The 23,274-nt window shown below is 41.7% G+C and overlaps 1 protein-coding gene and 1 long non-coding RNA gene across 2 annotated transcripts; both read left to right on the top strand.

The window, feature by feature from the left end:
- The first annotated feature begins 6,130 nt into the window (after positions 1-6,130).
- acp2 (acid phosphatase 2, lysosomal) lies at positions 6,131-19,713 on the top strand. The gene is made up of 13 exons (XM_060049082.1): positions 6,131-6,371; positions 9,290-9,385; positions 9,524-9,610; positions 10,007-10,067; positions 12,351-12,442; positions 12,696-12,794; positions 13,002-13,091; positions 14,387-14,470; positions 14,949-14,997; positions 15,421-15,509; positions 15,895-16,001; positions 17,007-17,185; positions 18,234-19,713. The coding sequence occupies exons 1-13, from the start codon at positions 6,279-6,281 to the stop codon at positions 18,386-18,388; spliced, it is 1,281 nt and encodes a 426-aa protein (XP_059905065.1). The 5' UTR covers positions 6,131-6,278; the 3' UTR covers positions 18,389-19,713.
- On the top strand, positions 6,378-9,190 carry LOC132455313 (uncharacterized). Its single transcript, XR_009525174.1, has 2 exons — positions 6,378-8,235; positions 8,349-9,190. It is a non-coding gene; the product is annotated as an uncharacterized LOC132455313 (long non-coding RNA).
- Positions 19,714-23,274: the final 3,561 nt, after the last annotated feature.

The following is a 23,274-nucleotide window of genomic DNA, read 5'->3' as shown; positions in this document are numbered from 1 at the left end:
CAAGCCTTATGTCACATCGATGGAAAGACGTGGCAGGGCTAAATTAAACTCACGAAGAAGAAGAAAACAAATGAACCCGATGCGTGTAGATTATCTTTGCAGTAACGGCAGCAGCATTATAGGCGGCCGGGGGAACGATAGTGACATCTGTTGGTCAGTTCATCTGGGTAATCACGTCGAGCTGATCGTTCAATGCCCTCACTGATCCCATTGATGAGTGATCTATCTGGCTGATGTTTGTCGTCGCACCGTGTGAGCCGATAGGGCGGTTCATTAGGGTCCTACGTGCGGGGTCAGAATAAGCGACCACCAAACATGTTGATTGGAAATGATCTTCAGAGAAACATCGAGTTCCACCACCTCTGTGAATTGAATTTGTGTTTGTTTGTGTATTTTTTTTCAATTCTATTAAATTGTTTTATGGTTGGATTTGGATAAAAGTGCCTGCTAAAAGCTTAACGGAACCGTCTTCTATATTTTCTTGAAGAGTATATCTTCTCACATTTTCCTTTACCCATTTTGGTGGTAATTCTTAGCAATGTATTATTTGTATTGTGTATATTCTATTCTGTATTATATTTTTGAATTTGGTAGTTTTTATATTCGCAACATAGCCCTACCAGAAAAAAATGCCTTGTATGTGAAAATGTATACGATGACAATAATACTATTTTGCATGAAGCACCTTTACATTTGTACTTTTTATGCTTTCCAACGTACCAAATACAATAACTTGTATGTGAAGACTTACATGATGGCAATAATACTATATCATACTAAGCTGACACTTCTACCCCAAGTCGACAATAACACAATAACAGATTTGAATAGAAAGCAAAATGCTCAGCCTCTTCAGCTTTTGAGTGTGTGTGTGTGCATGTGCGTGAGTGTGTGTGTGTTGCGCGAAGCTGTTTTTTTCATAGTTTTGCCACGAGTGTTAATTTGCCGCAGATAAGATCAAATAGAGACAGATAAGCATGTGTTTTCACAAGCATAAGCTGCTTCCCTTTAATCTGAATCATCTGCGAAAACAAAGGCCCCCAACACCTCTAGTGTGGCGGATTAGGGTTCATATCCATCAGGGGGGAGCCTAGGACCCTGGCAAACACCAGGGCCCTGAAACACAAAAGCCTGTGTTGAGGGTTGTTATTGTTTGGGTTTAGCTGAAATTGTTACAGAAGAGACATTTACTTTGAAAAACTCAGACAAACTAGAGTAGTGTTTACTGTCAACGGATCAGATTTGAGCTGAAGTTCCAGTCTGCTACTGCAGTTTTGGCCCCAGATTTTATTGCCATGGTTACTGATGGATGTTTGGATCCGAGCCATCAAGGATCAGAAAGCAAGATGATGACTCGAGTTTATTACATGTTTGAATAACACCTATTCCAACAACACGAGAGGCTTCTGGTCTGTAGTTACGCAACAGTTGTGTAACATAACACTTTTAGAACACGGGTCTGTTTTGGAGGAAGATGAGATTAAGGGGAAGTAAAAGATTGCATTTTGGGTTGTTTTGCTCAAATGCTTTGGGAGAGAAAGAATCACACACTTGGTTATTTATTTTTTTGAAATAGATGTTATTACTTTGAAATCACTAGTGCACTTTTAATATTGCACACATTTGAATGAAACAGAGCTAAATCATGAAAAATCAATGTCTCTGAGTTGGGCTGAGGAAGATATGTTCATCCGCACCAAAGGTGGACTTGAATTGTGTTCATTTGACCTCCCTTTGCCACACATGCCCAGAATGAACTACTTGGAACTGATAACGATGCTGTTGTTTTGTGTCTGGGATGATAACGTACAGTAAGACGTGGCACGTTAAAAGGAGTGTAGAGAAAGTGTGTGTGTGTGTGTGTGTGTGTGTGAGTGGTTATGCAAGTGCATGTGTGAGAGAGCAAGTGTCTCAATGGTTCGCAAAGCAACACACAGCTAGCGAGCTGTCACCAAACGATCACACACGCTATAGCGTTATCTTAGAACGTAGCAAACATCCCTATATTTCAGGTGACACTGTCACGCGTTAACAGTGGAGACTGGGAGGCGTAGTGGCACCGGGCCCCTTCATCCACACAGGGCTAATCTGCTTTTCCCTCTAACGGTAAACAAAGCAGATTCGGTGACACGGGTTAGCTGAGGTCATGCCCTGCCGGTCAATTTACTGACACGGGGACACAGGACAAGCCTGAGGTTACGGCCTGCCCTCAAACCTAAACAACAGAACAGGTGGCAGGTATAGTTTGTCCAAAACGACCCATATGAATGCTTTAGTCCCCTATCGTATGGTTCATATGGGTTGTTTACTGTGTTCATATGGGTCGTTTTGAACAACCTATGCCAACGATCTGTTCTGTTGTTTAGGTTGGAGATCAAGTTGGTAGTTACAAAGGAGTAAACGTAGCGATGTTTGGCATGCATTGTGTTTGTTAGACTTAGAGAACCAAAGAGTTTGCAGAGGGGTCAGCAGTACGAGATGTCTCTGTAGGGCCGGGGTTTTCCAGCGATGGGTTTTGACCCAAAAGGGGGCCGTGGCAGTAGGGTGATCAGGGCACACTATGATCATTGGCTCACGTTTCAATATAACAACAGTGTTTCACTCATTTTATGGCATGAAATATTTGGTGAGGCCAGCCTAGCCAAACCTCCACAGGGGGGGTCACAACATGAAAAAGCATGGTAACACCTGATATACAGTGACGTCTTACTGTGTGATGTCACGGTTAATGACATCACACAGTAGGATGCCATTAAGGAGCAGGTAGGGGTAAGACATCTTGCTAATGGATACCTACAGGTTAACAGGAGCCAGCGGGTAATGGACAGAGAACCTTTCGACTGGGAGTCAAACACTGCAGTATCCTAAGGGGTGTGTCACTCATTTGATCTCGTGTTCTCATCAGTCAAATCAATGTCGTTACTTTATCCTGTCACTGTTAGCATGGGACCATTCCAGTGTAATCAAGGGTGTCAGTAAAACCTGGAACTAAATATTTTGCTCCCCCCAAAAAGACAGAAGAAATAAGGAAGACACGTTGAAAAATGTGATCCTTGTTGACCCTAACTGGGGTCTAGGGTGTTTTCACATTCAGATATGTAAGGAATGCCAGTGATTAAAAGCTTGGCCAGAAATACTTCAGCAGCCTTAGATACGAACAGGGCGCAAAGCTGTTATGTTGGCCGACAAAGTATGTTGAAAATATGTACGATTGTCATGATGGAAAACAAAATTCAGAGTAAAATGTATGTATGCAAATATATACATCCTGTAGTCTATTATTTACCAGAGCATATGGTGCACACACTGCACTTATATGCAAATGTTGTGTTGCTAAGCTATTTGCTCCCTACAAATAAGTATGGTTGTACATACCCTATAGCTGTACATCCAAAATAGAACAGCTCTGATTGATGGAAATTGACATATTCCACAACTTTGAATACGGTCATGTGAAGCTTAGTTGGCTAACAGTAGTTGGTCTCTTTCTGGTGCATTTCACTTGATAGCTTAATTCAAGGCATGTTTCACTTTTGACTGTATCGACTAATTTCTGCCAAATACTGTTCTTTTCTGTTGTTGTGCCATACCCGCTTTGAGGCCTGGAAATTGAAAATCCTTTCTCCGTCACATCTGGTAATAGCTACTGGCTAGAAAAATATGACGACTGTCCGTTGTGTCTACCCACAAAAAACAAAAATTGTAGTGTTTCCCCTCAATTTGATCATGCCCTTGCAGTAGAGACCCAACTGCTAAGGTGTATAATACATTGTTTTGTGTCAAGTCATTTTTTAACGGTGAACCTAAAGCTTGTGAGTTTGAGGGAAGTTTGGGGAACCACTTGTAGTGGCTAGATAAACCCAAGCAGGTTAAACCCAAAACCACTCCTTACACTTAGTTCTTGGCCTTTGGCACTTAGCAGTTAACCTGTTTACTGCAAAGCAAGTGGTGTGTGATCGCGGCTCCCTCTCTACTGCCTCTGGTGTCGGCTCTAGCCAGATCTAGATGAAAGGTCATACACGGCCATGCATCGGCCGGGGGGAGGCCATGCATATGCCGCCCGCCCGCACTCCTCCCCCCAGGGTCCCAGCAGAGGATTAGTGGGTATTATGCACTTCAGGAAGGGATATGGTCTCTGTACGGACTTAGCCCCCTTTACTGTCACCACACATTGACTCACCTTTGGACCGGGTCCCACCTGCGTCATAGTACGTTTTTTCGGAACTGACGGCGTCATGGGATTTTTTTTCCCCTCCCGCAAATTCAATTTATTCAGAGAGAAAACGAATCCCCGGTTTACTGAGCCTCAAGCAGATCCGATGCATGAAACAATAAAAAAATATATATTGTGGTTCAATAATAATTATTATTAAATTATTATACAACTGGATCAAAGTGACATTGTGCAGGTTGAAATTAAATAAGCAGCAACCTATTATGCAGTCCCTTGCATATTCCATAATGTGGCATAGTTATGAAACAGAATATAGGTTTTCTTTTGTGTTTAACCCTTAGTCCCGCCCACTCACACTTGCAGACCCAATAAAACAAATGTTCATGTTTTACACTTAATGTAAAAGAATAATCCCCAAATTGACTTCAGAGTTCAATTTGTCTGGTGGCTCCGGCTAATCCTGTCATGTGTTTGCTGGTTCCTCACTGACTTGGAAGCACGTGACTAGAGACACCAGGGCGCTGGATACCAACGAGTCTTCAAGCTCACATGACAGCAAGAAGTCATTGGGTGCGGAAGTCTGGACATTGGTCCATAGTGAAAAGTGCTCCCTCACAGCTAAAGAAGTGTTGAAGCGAGGTCTTCAGCCCATCACTTCCCTGTGGCTGTACTCCATGCACAAACAACGTGGGATCAGCACATCCTCCTCATGCTATTAATGTGTGGACTTTCAAATGAAGAATTATGTTTATGGCTGTTAACCATTATTATGGCTTGTATTTGCATGGTGTTTGTGTATGTGTGTGGTATTTTGAGTGAGTGAGTGAGTGAGTGAGTGAGTGAGTGAGTGAGTGAGTGAGTGAGTGAGTGAGTGAGTGAGTGAGTGAGTGAGTGAGTGAGTGGGTGGGTGAGTGTGTTTGTGTTTGGCCATGTGTATAGTTGTTTTCATTATGCTAAGCAAAAAATCAGCAGGTTTAACAGAAGCTTTCTAACTATTGGAAGAAGCATAATATTTAAATGTTAAAAATAATATTTTATGTTTAAAATACAGTGTATTAATATTTTGAATCAAACTCTTATTATCGATGTTAAACAATATATGACTCTTTTGTATAACTGGTCAACATGTTGTATGCTGTGTGTAACATGTCTAAACTGTGTCAGCTAACCATTTCAATTAACTACTTCTTAGATAACAACACCCCACTCATTTGTACATCATACCAAGATAGAAATTATAAAATAAAAGTCCACTGAAATAAATGAAAGTAGTCCTTTTAAAAACGACCTTTTAAAAATAAATACAAATAATATTTATTGCCTAATTTATTGATCTCTGTACTTCTTTCATAGACATATTTATTTATTTAATATTGACTCAAAGGAAATTTCATAGTAAAGTTCCTTCCGATTTAGAATGGACCGTCAAATGCGGAGCAATACTGGCCTCGAGTGGTGACAATAATGCACCACAAGGTGCTTCACCAGTTAGTGGACGAAACCTAACCTTACCTAACGTTAATAAGGTGTGTATACATAACTATATTATTTGTATAATAAATAACTATATTATTTATAAATCTTAGCCTATAAACTTATTTTTTAAACTATCCCAATCCGAGTGACAATTCAGGCATTAGTTTATATATGCATATTATATATGTATAACTGAATAGAGAAACTGTTCATTGTTTGCTCACCTTGAAAGTGTAAACGTGCAAACTTACCAGTACAAACCACGGACTTGATAGGACTGGGAGCGCACAAGGAGTTAATGGTTACGATCTATCATAACCAACCTTATGTTATTATAATAACCCCATTAAAAAAAACGTCCCCTTTAACGCTCTTTCCTTTCTTGGTTGTTTATATAGCCGACGTCTCTGTTCATCAGTCCAGAGCAACGAAGCCCTCCTATTGGCTGACGGTGGCCAAGTGACGTGCTCCCTCGTCGCCACCATACTTCCGCCTGTGTGGGTTGAAACGAAACGGCGGACCGAGCTGTGCGCCCAGAAGTGCAAACACAGGCTAACTGCTGGTCGTAACGTAAACAAAGGCAATACTACACGGTACTACACAGCGACTGGTCGACCGCACAGCGACCATGTTGCCCGGCGCGGTGCTGGTACTCCTGGCTCTGGGCTTCTCCGCGGTTGACCAGGCGGCTGCAGAGAGACGGCTGGTCTACGTGACAGTGGTGAGTGCTGCTGGAGACAGACAACAACATCTCACTTCATACATAGGACATGCGCCGGTCTTTCTGTCTGGCTGTATAATGTCTCTTTAATTAGGTTTGATCAATCAATGTACTTGAATACAACCCCAGATTTATTGTAAATTATAGTGGATATACCTGTAAAACTAAAACCAGTTGACAGCAATACCATGCATTATTGGTTGCCAGAAATACCATGCATTTTTTTTGTTGTCCGTCCAATGGTACTTCCTAGATCGGTTTAAAGAGCCGAGAACAGATGACAATGAAGTTAGGAAAAGGGCCCACGGACTATTACACGAATGGAATGAAGTTGTTAAATGTTACAACAACAATGGTACAATTGTAGAACAATTGGCATACAGGCTTAGACTCTTCCAATCGGGTATACTTGCGGTGAACGTTTAAGGCCAACACATTTTTACTGCCAGCTTTGGTAACACAAGACGTCAAGTGGCAGCAAAGAAGAAACAACGTGAAAGATACAGAAGTTCTTGGCTACCATCAGGACAAGCCTTCTCCTTGTTCACTGTTGATTTCACTGCAAACGTGACTCATATAGGGAGTTAGGTTTCGGGAGCTGACTTGGGTCCTGTGTGGTATGATGATGCATAGTGGTTTTCACTGTCCTCTGATTCCTCCGGAAGCAATGGTCCGGCGCATTTAAATACAGCTTGGGCAATTTCTGGCTTTAATTCACCATGTATTCAGTATAATACTAATATTTCGAGAGGATAAAGTTCCAGAAAAGGGAGGTGACAAAGTATCATTCCATCCGGCATCGATGGTCATGTCTCATTAAATTTAATGAATGGTAATTTGGTGAAGTCAAAGTAAGTGAAACCAGCCCATGCAGTTTGTAAGCTTAGGTCAACCTTTTAGACTAATAAGCCATGTCAGCGTTGACATAGCAGGTGAAAATATTCCTACATCTATAATTTCAGTCATGTGGAACACATTGGAAAAATTGACAAATATTTCAACCATCTCTGTATTTGTTTTCTGGCCATGGCTTGTTAGATATAATAATAATAATAATAATAATAATAATAATTGATCCGTTTTTTATAGCGCTATATATAGCTCATTAATGTGCAATGGGAGTTTCCAGTTCAACCACATTTTGCAGGCAAGGTTGCTTCATGTCTCTTCAAACGGTCCCAAAAGGGACCCATTTGATTATCACCACTGCACACATTTGAACATTTGCATGACGTCTATCATGGATCATGCCAATAAAGGACTTTTAGCTCCATATTGAGTCTTCAAACTCGGCAAATAAAAGTTATGCTTTGCATAATGGTTCCTTGATATGACCTTACAGCACTATTGATATAGGACTGGGTCATTTAATGGTGATGCCATTGAAAGAAGAAGGGGGGTACAGGCTGTTTGAATGCAGGCCCCTGAGCCGATTGGCTTTCCTTATCTCAGCCATCATTTCACAGACTTCAATCGGGTTACAATGCATGTTTTTAAGTTGAACAAATCCTACAAAAGTGGGTCAGACTTAAATTTGGTGTTCTGCCGTATTGTACTCAAAGATTTGACCAGATACCATACACAATGGGGCCTGGCCTAGTTAGCTGTTGTATTTGATGAGGTGATATGCTCGATTGGATTCCACTATTGAAGTATACTTGTGGGACCATCCAGATATTCAAGTTTTCCTCTCTCAATGAATATCAAGTCTGTTTGGTATTAACATCAAATGCCCCTTTTGTTTTACAGCTCAACAACAGATCCCGGTCTCTGACCCCCACTTTTAGTTGATTAAATCCCTCCACATCAACTATTGATGTGTAAATGGCCCTTTTCTTGTCTACAATCTTGAATCTGGTTGGAAGTAAGGACAATACATAATCTCCTCTGGGAATAGCCTTCTTTGCAGATTTGTCATTTCAAAGTTTTATTTAGTCTATTTAATGTTTCAGAATAGTTTCTCTTTAAATTCTGCAGTCTGTGGGGTTCCTTGTATCATGATGTGAAACTCCCTCCACTGAGCGAGTGGGTGCTGACTGGACTGCATAGGGAGACTGATATTGAGCTCACAAGATCAGGGTGACCATGTCATGAGTCTAGTGTTTAACTACAACTTCATTGCGGGTCCTTCAATCGCTGCTTGTTTCCCGAGCCGCCATCGACCTTCGAGCTATCAGTGCTGTCCTAATAATAACCAGGCTAGCTCTCTATGAAATAGGAAAGCTTCATAGAAAGCTAGCCTGGATGTACCAACCTTACCTTGGCCTGTCTTTACAGTCCATGTCATAAGACTGGCCTTGTGCCAATCACTGATTCTCTTCCTAAATCCAGCCGGATGAACGTCGAACACAGCTCATGTCTTTTCCTCAGACAAAGAAATAAACAGTGCACCGGCCACCTTAATGTTTCTTGTCTTGCTGTTATAACATCTATTTCTGCAAAGATGTGGGCTATGGCTGCATCGATTACTGAACGTTTCTTGTTGCGTGGGAAAGTGAATTGAATGATAGCCCTGTTGACCATCCATAGTCCTAGGTCGGTAAGGCCTAAAAAAAAAAAAAGTTTGGTTCCTGTTGGTTGTCAGTTGAGGTCATGGGTAGGTAGGGAATTTATTTTATTTTTTTATTTTATTTTTTCCAGCGGCAGCGAATGATAGGTAGGTTGTTTTCATTTAAAAACGAGAAAATTCGCTCATCCTTGTACAGAATGAAGAGGTGCTGTACCAAACCGTGATTATAGTTAGCATAAAAAAAATAAAAAATAATAATTTGGGTCGCACATAAATTGACATGGTCGGTCGGAAACCGGAACCAAACAAATTTTTTTTTTAGGCCTAACTGACTGCTAACGCAGCCACCTGTTTCATCTTTTGTCTGTTCACGGTGCTACCCTCCGATCGCTACCTTCCTATTGGTCAGCTGTTTCGCCATGGCGACAGATCACCCGTCAAGGCGTACCCTACGGACCCCTACCAGGAGAGCGCTTGGCCACAAGGCTTTGGCCAACTGTCGCAGGTAAGCTTCAGGAAACAGAGACTTGGGCAAAGTTTTACGTGGCGACTTTTGACAACCTTGCAACAGGACAACTCCAGGTGGCCAGTGATTTCATTTGGATGTTTCTTGTGTTTGTCTGTCTTGTGTTTCTGTGCTCAGGAGGGCATGAGACAACACTATAACCTGGGCCAGTTCCTCCGGGTGCGATACAACGGGTTTCTGAACGAAACGTACGACCGTCGAGAGGTGAGCCGTGTTACAATACAGGGCTAGCATTAGACATTAAAAAAAATTCATGGGTGTTTAAAATGTTGTGGAGGTCGTCATGGTTTCTGACAAGTCAAAGTTTTCTCAAGTGAAGTGAAACTAAGCCACAACCGCTGCTGCACGTCAGGTCAACATTTGAAACCTAAAAAAAAAAGCTTGCCAGTTCATCATTCTGACTTTTTTTTTATTTGGTTTCACTTCATGATTTAACACCTTTTTAAAAGTACTTTAATTAACCAATGTGTATGATACTGTGCTATACAAATAAATGTGACTTTGACCATCTCAGAACAGTGGGCCGGGATTCGGGGTCTGGTAGCAGCCATCTCCATAGCTGCTGTATTCATCCAGTCCTTTCTTCGATTGTGTTTTCAGGTGCACGTACGCAGTACAGACTACGACCGCACCTTGATGAGCGCGGAGGCCAACCTGGCAGGTAGGAGAGCCTTTCCTTCCACAAACACAGCAGTATTAGTACTTGTAGGAGTCCTACTCCTACTCGAAGTAAACGACTGCCACCAGGACTCAAGACTGGGACCATTTAATTGATGCGGATGCAAGGTAATGATTTCCTAGGTCGCATCAGGGCCAACAAAAATATAGATCCATCGCTCTCTCAGTGTCCCCCCCCCCCCTCCCAAACAAGGCGTTGGTTGGCGGTGTGCCACCATGGTCCACTCCAGCAGCACCATGTCACATGACAAAACGGGGGTGTTGTGAGGGGCAGCAGTTGACCTCATCAATTGCGACCACATCATTGCGAAAAGCGCCCCCCCGTTACTACCAGTTCTAAATAATGCAAGAGAGCGAGCGTTAGAATCGTTTTTTATAGTGATTCATTCTCGATCATTCACGTGTGGCAGCTCTGGATTAATTTGGCAGCACTTGTAAGGGCGGGAGATAATAATAATAATAATAATACATTTAATTTAGAGGCGCCTTTCAAAACACCCAAGGTCACCTTACAGAGCATATAGTCATCATACAATTTTTTTAAAAAAACAAGGCATTGTGGAAAAAGATAATTAAATAAATAAATAAACATAAGCAATAAGAAATAAATAAAACAAAAACAGGACAAAACTAAAAAACAATCAAAACAGTGATCAGTTAGACGTTGTGTGCGAGTTTGAACAGGTGAGTTTTGAGTTGTGACTTGAAGGTTGTAATGGTAGTAGTAGTAATGGTAGATAGTGAACATATCCTCAAAAACCTTGATTCTTTTTGCACATTTTGCTGATTCAGTCCTGAGGTGAGGGGAAGGGTTATATACGTGTTTGGTGTAGTGACAAGTGTATATTATGTGGGCAGGTAAAAAGGGAAGTTGGTTTGCGATACGTTTTCAGAAATGAACCTAACCGGAACTCACAAGGGCAACCGCACACTTTTGCCATGATACCCCATATCATGGCAGAATGAGGAAGCCGGACTCTGTTTCGAGTATGTGCCAATGTTTGCGCCAAAAGCAATCGGCAAAGGGTTGTGACTGTGGACTCATACACAGGGTCCATTCCTTTAGTGTTATTCAAATACATGGACTGGGTTATGAGTTTTACTTAAAACCGAAAAGTTAAAGCTAAATGGTTTTATCAAATGCGTTGTTAGTAGCACATAAAAGTAAAAAAATTGACAACTCTTCAAATAACTACTTTAAAGAAATACTAAAATGGATAAGCATGATCTCTGGTGAACAATTGGCGGTTTCTATTCTGATTGGTTGAAATTGGTTCCAGGTTGCCCAGCAACACCTCCTCACCCTCACACAAACAGCAAGACGAATTGCTTGAACTTTTAGTTTTTGTGTGATTTGGCCTTAAACCAGGAGGGCAGTTACTGCAACCGACAAAAAAAGCCCACACAAGCATTCTCCATTGAACCAGGGAAACCTCCCCTGTCCACTGAATTTAATCTCCCCAACATCTGATAGACCTATTTATATTTTCCCGTAGGGCTGCTAGATTATGGAAAAAATCATAATCTAGATTATTTTGGTCATTATTGAAATCACGATTATTCAAACGATTATTTTGGAGTTTGAAAACATTATGTATTTATTCAGCATGTCTCCCATAAACACTTTCTAACTGAGAATTTTGAAATATCGCCTTAATAAAATACACAAAATGGTCAAAGAGAAAATATTAAAATCTAAAATAAGGTACAGATATGTATCCAGTTGTTCTTCTGCACTTTCTATAAAAAATCTAAAATAATGTACAGATATGTATCCAGTTGTTCTTCTGCACTTTCTATAAAACATTTAATAAAAAAAACAAAAACTTGATTATATTAGTTTGATGCTAGTATATTATATCGTTTGATGCTAAAATCGAAATCAAGATCGAAATTCGATTAATCGCCCAGCCCTATCTTCCCGTGGGTCAAAGTCGTGGTTCAGGCTATGGCTGTCTCTAATCGCTGCAACCAGATTAGGGGGCGGGATGTAGGCTGAATGTTTGATTGACGTTACCTGGTGACCTTAAAAAGCCAATAACGGGTAACTCGTGCAGTAGCCTGGTTTAACTCATAGGGGGTAATTTGAGCAATTCTTCCATATTTACATCGTATCTTACATTTAGAAAATTTGCATAGTTATTTAGGATTTGGACGAGGATCAATCCATGGCACAAATAGGTTATCCAACTCATGACTTTATCTGCAATCCAGTGTTTCCCTTCATGACCACGATCATTAATCATTATTCGGTTTCCCCCCACAGCTCTCTACCCCCCCAGCGGTCAACAGATCTTCAACCCGGACCTGAAGTGGCAGCCGATACCGGTACACACTGTGCCCCAGGACCAAGAGACTGTAGGTGCCTGGTGGATGGGTGGTTTTGGGCGGTGGGCTCTGTTACAATGCAATACCTCTGTCTCTAAGACACACAAACCAAATGGGTGTGTCCGTTTCCTATCCATCTGTAGTCCGTCTCTCTGTCATTTATTTTATATGTCTTGGTTCTCATTGATTACATTTTTCTCTCTTGTATGTTGTCGTTTCTTTGGTTGTGTTTACCAGCGGAAATAAAGTGTATTTATCTGAGCCTCTACCCCTTTGTGTGTAGCTGCTCTCCTTCCCGACGGATAAGTGCCCACGCTACAAGCAGCTGATGACCGAGACGGAGAAAAGCCCGGAGTTCGTCAACATGACCACCAAGTACTCGGTAACCCTCCCTTGAACCCCCGCGCTCACAGGCTCTGAAGGCCCAAGCACACGGCCTGCCGCGCCTGCGCAGACACAAAAACACTTTGTTTGCCTATCTCACCTTACAAGAGCTGTATGAGTTGAGTGAAGACAATCTAGCCCCACTACAAAGGTGTTTGTGCCCTGCGCACCGTTTTTAACAATGGGATGGTGTTTCTGTTTTCAGGACTTTATGGAAATGGTGCATAACAAGACGGGTCAGCTCAACACCAGCGTGGAGACGGTGTGGAGTGTCTACGACACGCTCTTCTGCGAGGTGAGAACACACACTCGCACTAGTAGACAAACGAGCACACAAACAGACAAATGCGCGCATTCATGGACGCACGCGCACACACACAAGGGCCGTGCACGTGCTCTCACATGCAAATGCAAAGGGGTGTTACTGCAAAAATACCCTGAAGTCAGAAGCCCAGACGAGCTTATCACCTGTACCGGAGACGATCTCTGTGTCTCACTGTAGACCAGAAGCAAAAAAGGACGGATCCTCTTTTTTTTTTGCTGAATGTATGTCAATCATGCTTTGTTTCAAAGCAACCACAGAGAACGAGTGCTGTGTGAAAGTACAGACGATATCTAAAAAAAAATAAAAGGTTGCATGCGAGTTAACCTTTTGAGATTATAGTAAGATTGATTATGAACTGGAGTGGTTGTGTGGTGTCCCATGACGAATTTAACTCCCCAGAAAGCAGAATTGCGAACCTCTGAAGGCTTGTGTTTATAGAACCACTTTTCTGTTGTATTTATATTTTTTATTTTATTTTAAGATCTCGCTAAAATCCATTACGATACAAATAATGGATAAATAACAGCCAATGAAAAATGTATACGGTGGGAAAATGCTAGTGATTAGAAAAGAGATGGCATCCTTAAAGTTACCTTTGGACCAACAACATGATATCCTTTAAGATGATGGAACATTTAAATCTCATGTCAAATGTCAAAGGACATAGCCTGACAAGATAGGTTCCTGCGCTTGACAACATAACATCCCTAAGGCCACATCTTTTGCAGAACATTTTTTAATGAGATCAGCAAAGCGATTTAACGATGATAGACGTTTCAAGAACGAGAACTGAAATTGCACTGACAGAGAGGTGGACTCTGCAGAGTAATGATGTGGGGGTTGGATGAGAGACTGTGTGTGTGTGTGTGTGTGTGTGTGTGTGTGTGTGTGTGTGTGTGTGTGTGTGTGTGTGTGTGTGTGTGTGTGTGTGTGTGTGTGTGTGTGTGTGTGTGTGTGTGTGTGTGTGTGTGTGTGTGTGTGTGTGTGTGTGTGTGTGTGTGTGTGTGTGTGCGCGCGCGCGCGCATTAGCTCTTTAAACACTTCACCAGCCACACCAAAGAGCAACCTTGTGAACACACGATGGATAGCAGTTGGAGGGACGAGTCTGTGTCCAGGCCCTGAGTCATACTATCGATGAGGCTTTTTACAAGAACGCACTTAAACAGACCGATTGGCTTTGTTCCAATATTTGAGCTAAAAGATAAAAGCCAAATGAACGCATTAGATTGACGTTGACAATTGTGTGTGTCTGTGTGCATGTATAGTCGCGCCACAACCTCACCGCTCCAGCGTGGGTGACGGAAGACGTCATGGACAAGCTGAAGATACTGAAGGACTTTGCATTCCAGGTTTGTGCAGAAGGGTGACCCCATCGCCTTGTAATATCACCTGTGGTTGGCTAGTTACCAGGAGGTGAAACTAGGCCTGGGAGGTGCAGGATTGGGGGATGGAATAGCCCAGTTTTGAATTGTATACTTTGAAGGGTTAACTTTAAATTAAATATTATTTGGACAGTTAAAGCTTAAGATCATTGGACATCCTGAGATTAAACATGAGCAATGTGACCACCAGCCGTACTCCCATGTAATGTCCAACGGCCCCTCGTGAAATTGTCGACAATAGCTTTGCAGCTGTAGCTGTTGTGTAACAAGTTAAGAATGTTGTGGGGTCTTAAGTGAAATGAAATTAAAAGTTTTACCACTCGCGACTAGTCAATGGTTTCAAACCACATGATGGTTTGACGGTGACATTAAAATGGATGGGGGGGGGGGGAAATGTAAAGGGGACACATGTTGACATTGTGTTAATGAACCTTTTCACACACAGATCATGTTTGACATCTACAAGCACCAGGAGAAGTGCAGGCTGCAGGGAGGTGAGTTTGTTTTTTGTTTGTGTGTGTGGCTGCTAATACGGATCTCTAAATGAGTTGTGTACATATATGATAATTCACATGAGCCAAGGACTGTGAAAAAGTATTTGCTTAGTTGTTGCTCTGACTAGCTTATAGCTTTAAATAGGTTTGTTGAGAAAGAAGAACAAGTCCCGATACCGTGACTGTCGCTGCTCTGAGCTGGTTATGGAGGGTTTGCTCACGTCGCCCCCTTGTGGATGCATTACACAACAACAGAAAAACGTTATAGAAAATCTGCAAGGATTCATGAATTGTTTAACGACCGCCATGGCCAGTGGAAATGACTCCTCTTACTACTTTGACTCACTGTCACCGTGATACGCAAAGATTAGCTTCCCAACAGTTGATCAAATTGTCTAATTCGATTTTTATTTTATGATTCAGGTGTGTTGCTGGGGGAAATAGTGAAGAACCTTTCCAAGAGGGCTGAGCTGAACTCCAACGAGCCGCTGAAGATGATGATGCTCTCAGCGGTGAGCCAACTGCCATGCTATGACCTCATCGGTCCTGAAGAGGGCAGCATACTTGTTGTGGAAAATATATTCGGCAAGCTTTTCGGCACTTCTCTCTGCTGATGACAGCAATGCAGACATTGTGTTGGATATGTCTGAAAATCAAGGCAGGCATGAATTGTGATTTCCCTATCGCCGTAGAGACCGCTGATCAATACTCACGGAGGATCGGCCATTGACAATCCTGTAGTGGGATTTTGACAAAGCAAAAGTAAACCAAACTAACTTGGGGTGTGTGTGTGTGTGTGTGTGTGTGTGTGTGTGTGTGTGTGTGTGTGTGTGTGTGTGTGTGTGTGTGTGTGTGTGTGTGTGTGTGTGTGTGTGTGTGTGTGTGTGTGCACTACAGCATGACACTACGGTGGTGGCGCTGCAGTCTAGCATGAGTGTGTTCAACGGCATCCAGCCCCCATACGCCTCCTGTCACATGATCGAGCTCTACAGAGAGGACAACGGGTGAGACGTCAACACACACACACACACACACACACACACACACACTCTGGTGAAAGCAGTCACTGTAGCGTGTATGACCGCACATGACCTCGTCCAGGCAACAATGCCGTGTTTCTAATATGCAATTTGCCAACTTAGACAAGTCCTGTTCCGTTTAAATAATTATGGCCCATAGACTAATGATAGAGACGACATAAGCACCCTTCAATCAGGTATTATTATTTTTTATAAGTTTGCAACAGTTTCCACTAATATTGAAAGTAAGTTTATTGTGGCTTACACACTCTATGTGGGTCTCACCCCCACCGGAGCGCAACTGGCCACGCTGTTTTCCCCCTGCTTTTTTTTACTGTGGTAGAGCTAGCGGGAAACACTTCTAGACAGCTGGGTTCATTGCAGGGTTAATTGTGTTTTAGTGAGGCTATTGATTAGGGCAGGCTCCTTTTTTGTAATTCGCATCTTGTGTAGCAATATGGACCAAACGATGGCACTATAGAGAGTGAGTGCTGCTGCCCGACCGTCTCCTGGGCTGGTATTACATCGCTAGACACTAGGCACTCCGACCGGGGATCACGTCTTTAGTTCCCAGCCTCGGATCGCTGTGATGCGAATATCAGATGGATATCCATTATCTTTCTAACTTAAGTGTATGTATTTAAAACTATATAAACTGCCATTGAGATGTGTGATTGTTTTGATCCACCATCACAGCAGCAGTGTGCTGCTTTAAATGTAACTTTCAGTTTTGATGCCTGGACGTTCCGACATGTAAACATGGAATATAGAGCCTCGGAGGCGGGACTAAAGTATTCTTCAGAGGTCTATTGCCCAATATCCCGAGATAGCAAACCAATCAAATTTCGCCATCTTAGAAGGTTCCTGTGTAGCATATACTCATTAGCTATATATCCTAAAAACAATCTGTTTTAATTTTTTTAATTTGGTATATTTCCATCATCTTTTCACCGTCCCATCTTGTGTCTTCATCTCCCTTCCCTCTTCCAGATCCATGTCCGTCTCCATGTTCTACCGCAACGACAGCAGCCTGCCCGAGCCGTACCCGGTGGCCCTGCCCGGGTGTTCTCAGGACTGCCCCCTGGAGGACTACATCAGAATCACAGGCCCCTTCATACCGGATGACTTGGAGAAGGAGTGCCAGGTGCCCTCGGCGTTCAATGACAAAGGTTTGTGGCAAACACCAAAAACAACAAGGGACTGGAAAAATGGCTCAGGAAAAAAAAAATCCTTGTTGTCGTTATACCCACGTTTCGGCATCTTGGCGCCTGGCTAATTATTATAAATATTTTTTTATAATTAAGTCTGTTCTTATTTGGGTAGGTGAATTGGGCGGACTACTCATAAACAAATGTAATCAACACATAAAATAACATAAAATAAATAAATATTCAGGTGGGCTGCCTCAGGGAAGTTTAAAATGATACAGCATTGAGAAGTCGTACTGTACACACCAGACAAAACAAAAAGACAAAGCCCAATATTCAGGTGACATGAAACATGATCATGGCTCAGGCACACTTGGGCGACCTAGTTTCTCTCTCTCTGTGTGTGTGTGTGTGTGTGTGTGTGTGTGTGTGTGTGTGTGTGTGTGTGTGTGTGTGTGTGTGTGTGTGTGTGTGTGTGTGTGTGTGTGTGTGTGTGTGAGATGCTGTTTTCCCTTACAATGTATTGTATTGTATCTCATTTACAATCTTGGGGCACTGAAATATTATTCAGACGCAAGCCTCTGTGTCAGATAAATCCTTTCCTCCTCTGGCTATGGTCACACCTATTATGTTTCTGAAAACAAATTTCCCCCACCATTTGAAAAGATTAAATCAAAACCTGGATGTCATGATGTAACCGTTTTTTCATCGATATATATTTCACATGTTATGAATAAATCAAAACATAAATACACAGAATACGAAAAGGTAGTAAAAATAAATCCGTTTTGAAGTTGTTATCCAACAGGAACATTTTCAGTGTCCGTTAAACGTATTTCCTTGTGTTGTCTTAACGGTTGGACCAAAGCAGATCAAACACTTAACTTGTGTGTTTTATATGCAATTTCGTAAAAATCACTCCTCGAAGATTGGCATACTGGAAAATCTGGATTGCGTCTGAATTTGCGGCATGTCAAACCGTGTTGTATCGTGGTTTAAGTGCACATCTTTAAGACTTATCTTTCATAAGTGTGGTCTTAAACTCCTCCTCTTCCTCCTCCGTCTACAGAGGTGGTGGTGGCGTTGGCCGTGTCCAGCGCCCTCCTCGTCTTCCTCCTGGTCCTGATTACCGCGCTCCTCTGTCGGCAGAAGCAGCCAATCACCAGCCAGGGATACCGTCACGTGACCAACCAAGAGGGCTTGGGGGGCGAGTATCACTCCTGACAGAGGGGCAAGCTCCTCCCCCAAAGGGGCGTGGCCGACCTGTGGGACAGCAGCGACTGCGACGACCTCTGAGAGAATTGGACACCAAAAGTTTTTTTGATTCTTTTTATCCAAAATAAAAAAGGGTTTCCGGGTCGCAGATAAGTTGTTTCATTGAGGTCGGAGACTTTGGACGCCATTTTACACCTGTTAGATCAAAAGGAAAAAACGAAGAATTTCGAATCAAAACTCTTCTCTCCCACGTGGACAAAACAATAAGAACGACCTTCCCCGAGGGACCGGTGTTCCTTATTGTAAAGGGCCTTAAAAAGTACAAACAAAATACAGATTCAAAGTTGAACAAGAACACACGCTTAAGTGCAATTCCATTTAAATACTCAGGTTTACTGGGTACTCTACGGCCGCTGCTCAACAGCATCACAGTTCTACATAGGTCTTCAAACAGCGCTTCTTGGGGATAAACCGGACCACCCAGTCTATCCCAGGCTTAGTGATAGCGTCCAAACAGGGTCCTTTCCAGTACAGGGTTGGTCATGCGTTTCACATTTCGCTGATTGTTCCTGTAATTAAATTGAAGTAACTGCTTAAATGTTTTCTCAACCTGCCATATTCTGCTTTAGGATCGGCTTAAGAGCTTATGTTTATGATAATTTGCCTGTCGAGACGGTATGTTGCGTGTGGACATGTCGGCCTTGTGCGCGGACATGTTACAGGCCATTGGTAGATGGATCAGTTAATTATGCTTTCCATTTCACACGCGTGTTCTGTCTTTTGGCACTTTGAACAGGTCTTGGAGTATCTTTGTGCGTCCTATTTTCCTTTCATGGGTGCCTATACAGTCATGCCTTAAAATCACTTTAATTATTCTGATAATTAAGAGATAATCAAACGTTTCTCAGTTCATCCAAGTATTAAAAGAGTTGATTTTGTTCAAATTGATTTCAGTAGTTTATTTTTCAGTGTTTTTTTTTTTTCAGAAAAGAGAAAAAAGGAAATTTAGATCCTATTCACAGGTGTCATTGTAGAAAAAACACAGGTGTCACTAATCACACTAAATATGGGTCTGCTCCTTGTAGGTACATGTAAGGAAGTAGACTAATCGAGTGAAGAAAATCACATTGGAGCCGACTCCTAATTCGTGTTATGAGCTGTCGACAAAACTAAACTTGAATTGCAAATGTATATTTGTTTATACCATTTAAATAACAATTAGGTTTATATTTGGTATCATTGTGATCCAATGATAAATTAATGTAGAGACGTCACTGACTGACTTTAGGGATATTTAATGCGTTTGAAATAAAGAGGCTTGATGCACAAGTTAACTACGGACTACTTATTCATTCATTCATCAAACAATTACAGTAAAATGAAATGGATTATTAAGAGAGAAAATGGAGGAACGCAAGATAAAAAAAAATTTAAACCCCGCCTCCCTACTTTTCTCCACCATTAAGGAGTGCTCTTCACACACCTGTGATTGACTGGCAATTAGGGAGGAGTTGCCCTGATTGGTCAGAAATAAACCGGGAGGTCTTAATCTAAATTGTTTCATACAGAGGCAGTCTCACTCAAACCAGAAACTTGTTCAGAATTGCATTCAACTGAGGCTCAAATAATCTCATTTGTTTTCCTACAGAGCCTTTAGTTGCAGGTAGAGTTGCTGTGGACTTTGGTCATGATCATGTGAACCACTCCCAGGACCTTTCAGGCTGGGAGTGGTTCAACCATTAGAATATCCTGCCCCCTAATACAAACACTATCTAAACTGCTTTTCTGGGATTTATAGCAAATGTTGCATTGTTTTGTGTCACACATTTGTTGTAATATCTGCTGTGTACATGTGTTGAATGACCTGCCAAGTCGTTTCATGGACATTTTTAATCAACCAAATGTTCCCAAATTGTTTTTGTGGGTTTTCTCCAAGAATATATCCAGATACATTTCTGTTGTTCTGTTTTAAATTCGCCAGTAGTCGAGGTTCCTCTTAAATCTACTCAAAATAATGGAAAAACAACTTTTACAGGATCCGACCAATTTGTCAGTCTTAATTATGTACCTTCCTTGCGTTGTTAACCTCTGCCCTATTTTCCGGATAAATAAAAGAGCAGTAAAGGGAAGAAACGCGTACCCAGTATTATAACATCCTTGGTTCAGTCCTCATCCTGGAATTGAGAATGGCCTGCTGTGTTTGATGCATGTTCAGGAAATTCTCAGTAGGTATGATTATGACCCTATATTGAAAATTAGTAACTACACTGTGGTTGTTTCAGACACATCAGAGTTTATGTTAAGTTAGCCTGTTTCTGATGCGGCAACAAAATATCCATGTCCTGTGAACGTTATAATAATATAATTATCATTTGTATATATTTGGTCTTCACTCGTTAATATTTTGGTTCAACCTTGAGCCAGACTGGAGATGCGGTTTCGAGCATTTGGTTTGACACTTGGGGACACCGTGTTGCCAGATTGGGCCAGATTTCCCGCGCAATCAGGCAACACTGGCTGCAACGGGAAATCTGACCCAAGCGGGCAACACTGTCCCCTGCTCGACGCCTTATTGACCAAGATACCAGCTTCCCTCCAATATCACAATTTACTGTGTTTGAACCAAGACAAGGATAACTCGAGTGAAGTCAGTTTGACGTAAAGTTAGTTTTAATGTTGTAGATGTCGACGTCCTTCTCTGGTGGAAAGTAAAACAATTTATGTAACATGAAAAATATTTAATTAATTAATCCCAGGAAAACAAACAGTGCACGGTAGCGGTATCTTTCATTCATAGGTAGTGGTTGCCCTGCATACGTCATTAGTGATTATGATATTTTACATAGGGGGTTACATTCAATATGGCCACACGTGAAACAATGATTGCCAACAAAATTATAAGTATAATAAAACAAATATGATTAAAGCCTACAGAAAAAGCTAATAGGTCTACTTACAACACAATTTAATATAAATTATATTGAGGGTAGACGTGTCTCCTAATAATTTTCATAATTATTAGGCTTATTTTTAGGTCAAAAGGTCAAAGCTCTGATTTGAAATGCACCCGTCGATTGCACGTAGCTATCACTGAAAAGTATGGCCTTCAAGTGTGAGAGGCGGATCGATAGAGATAGGCTTATATTCAATCAGTGATCGATTGACTGCTGAACACACTCTGCCGTCCGATCTTTACATAGCACACACACATTGGGAACTGAATGCATCGACTTGTAGAGTTGATCACTAATCTCACATTCAAGTGTGGCAATGATTTGATGTTGACCAAATATCATTTTTAAATTGGCAGATAGGATATATGGTTGGATGAGAAATAGTTCAGATGAAACTTAAGGCCTAGTAACAAGAGATTTTGGTCAAAAGTTAAACATTAAAATTTAACTCAACTACTTAATATAGTCCGAATTAAAACACAATACAATGTTAGAAAAGGCGGGTTGAATAAAAGCACATTCACTAGGGAACAAAATCGGTAATGTAAAATAAGAGATCCAATTAGTCACATAGGGCTGAGAATGGCACTGATCCGTTTCCAAGCGACTATCCAATAAGCCTTCACTATCGATTTTCGTATTTCCCTTGACCAAACGAAATGTGCAAAACATACAATATTGTAAAGGAATGAAACTAGCATGTTGGCACATTAATTCATGGTGTGAAATTGGATTCAATGGCTACACCAAGTAAGGAACATAGACATACTTTTCTTCCTGAAGGAAAGGCAAAATAATTGGGAGATATGACCGCGAAACAAATAAGCGGATTAAAGCAAGAGAATTGTACATTCAAATAATTTCCGTGCCGTTCTACGTGAGGCCTAAATACTATTAAGTGCAAAAAGTTGCTTCACAAACATCTGTACAATCATTTGATGGTTTGTCGTGTTTTTGGAGACCTCTTTATTCCTTGTACCTCATGACCTCATCATTACAACCCTGGCTCTCTTCTCCGTGCATTGCTTTTTCTTCTCCATAACGATAAACTTCTGGGCCGAGAAACGTTTGTTTCGTTGGGTCAAGCTCTCACAAATAGTACCAGGGGCTTTTTCCGTATGTCTGTGAAAGTCCTTTTTCTCTCTGCTTATTTTGTCGTCAAGTTCTCTGGCCTTTGACCTCTTCTTCAGCAATGACAATGAATCAAATCCCTTCTTCCTGAATTAGAAAAATATATTTCTCATACTTAAAATCTCCTTATTTCATCAGTCCCAACACTCAGAGCGGCCTCTAGGTTCATCAATGAATGTCTTCAGCTAAATCGATTGAATCGACTGGGAATACAAATGCTGGCTTGGGGTTGGAGGCAACATGCAAGAAGAGGACATGTTGAAGGGTTTGGAGGGACCAGAAGCTGCGTGCGGCCAGGAGTTCCTTCTCCCATCGCTTGGCCGCTGTCTTTCGTCCAGGCTGTTTGGAAAGGCCAGCCTATCGTCAAACACCTGCTGTCACTGAGAGACCTCTGTTTTCAGGGGTTGGATTTGGGCTTTCCAACAACGAGGGAATGTAAACGCAACACCATCAGACCAATCAGAAGAAGGTTAGCAGACGGAACAACGCAGATGAATCTGCAGTCCCATCCAACACTCTATTCGTGATTACAAACCGCTTGTGATTGTCCATGAACGTCCATGAGTAGACATCAGCTTAATAGTGTCACAAGCGTCACTGGGTGTGGCCTTACAGAGTGTAAATTCAAAATACCTTTGGACATTTACACCATATGGTAAAATAGTCGCTCTCTAAATGTGTGTGTGTACTCTGTGGGACCTCACAAAGCCAGACTCAGTAGTTCCAGCTTAGGCTCAGTTACAAGTGACCAGTGATAAAAACGTCGGAAAGATGGGAGGCTCTTTAACGGGGACATGATATATATATTAT

Source organism: Gadus macrocephalus, chromosome 4, assembly GCF_031168955.1.
Source record: "Gadus macrocephalus chromosome 4, ASM3116895v1".
Taxonomy (NCBI): Eukaryota; Metazoa; Chordata; class Actinopteri; order Gadiformes; family Gadidae; genus Gadus; species Gadus macrocephalus.
Note: the sequence above shows the minus strand (reverse complement) of the source record. Positions and strands in the feature narration are given on the sequence as shown.

Excerpts from the sequence above, each read along its gene's own strand:
- acp2 (XM_060049082.1), top strand. The coding sequence starts at position 6,279 with ATGTTGCCCGGCGCGGTGCTGGTACTCCTGGCTCTGGGCTTCTCCGCG. Across the intron at positions 6,372-9,289 it reads GGCTGGTCTACGTGACAGTG|CTGTTTCGCCATGGCGACAG; the intron begins GTGAGTGCTGCT and ends CCTATTGGTCAG. Across the intron at positions 12,443-12,695 it reads TGCCCCAGGACCAAGAGACT|CTGCTCTCCTTCCCGACGGA; the intron begins GTAGGTGCCTGG and ends CTTTGTGTGTAG.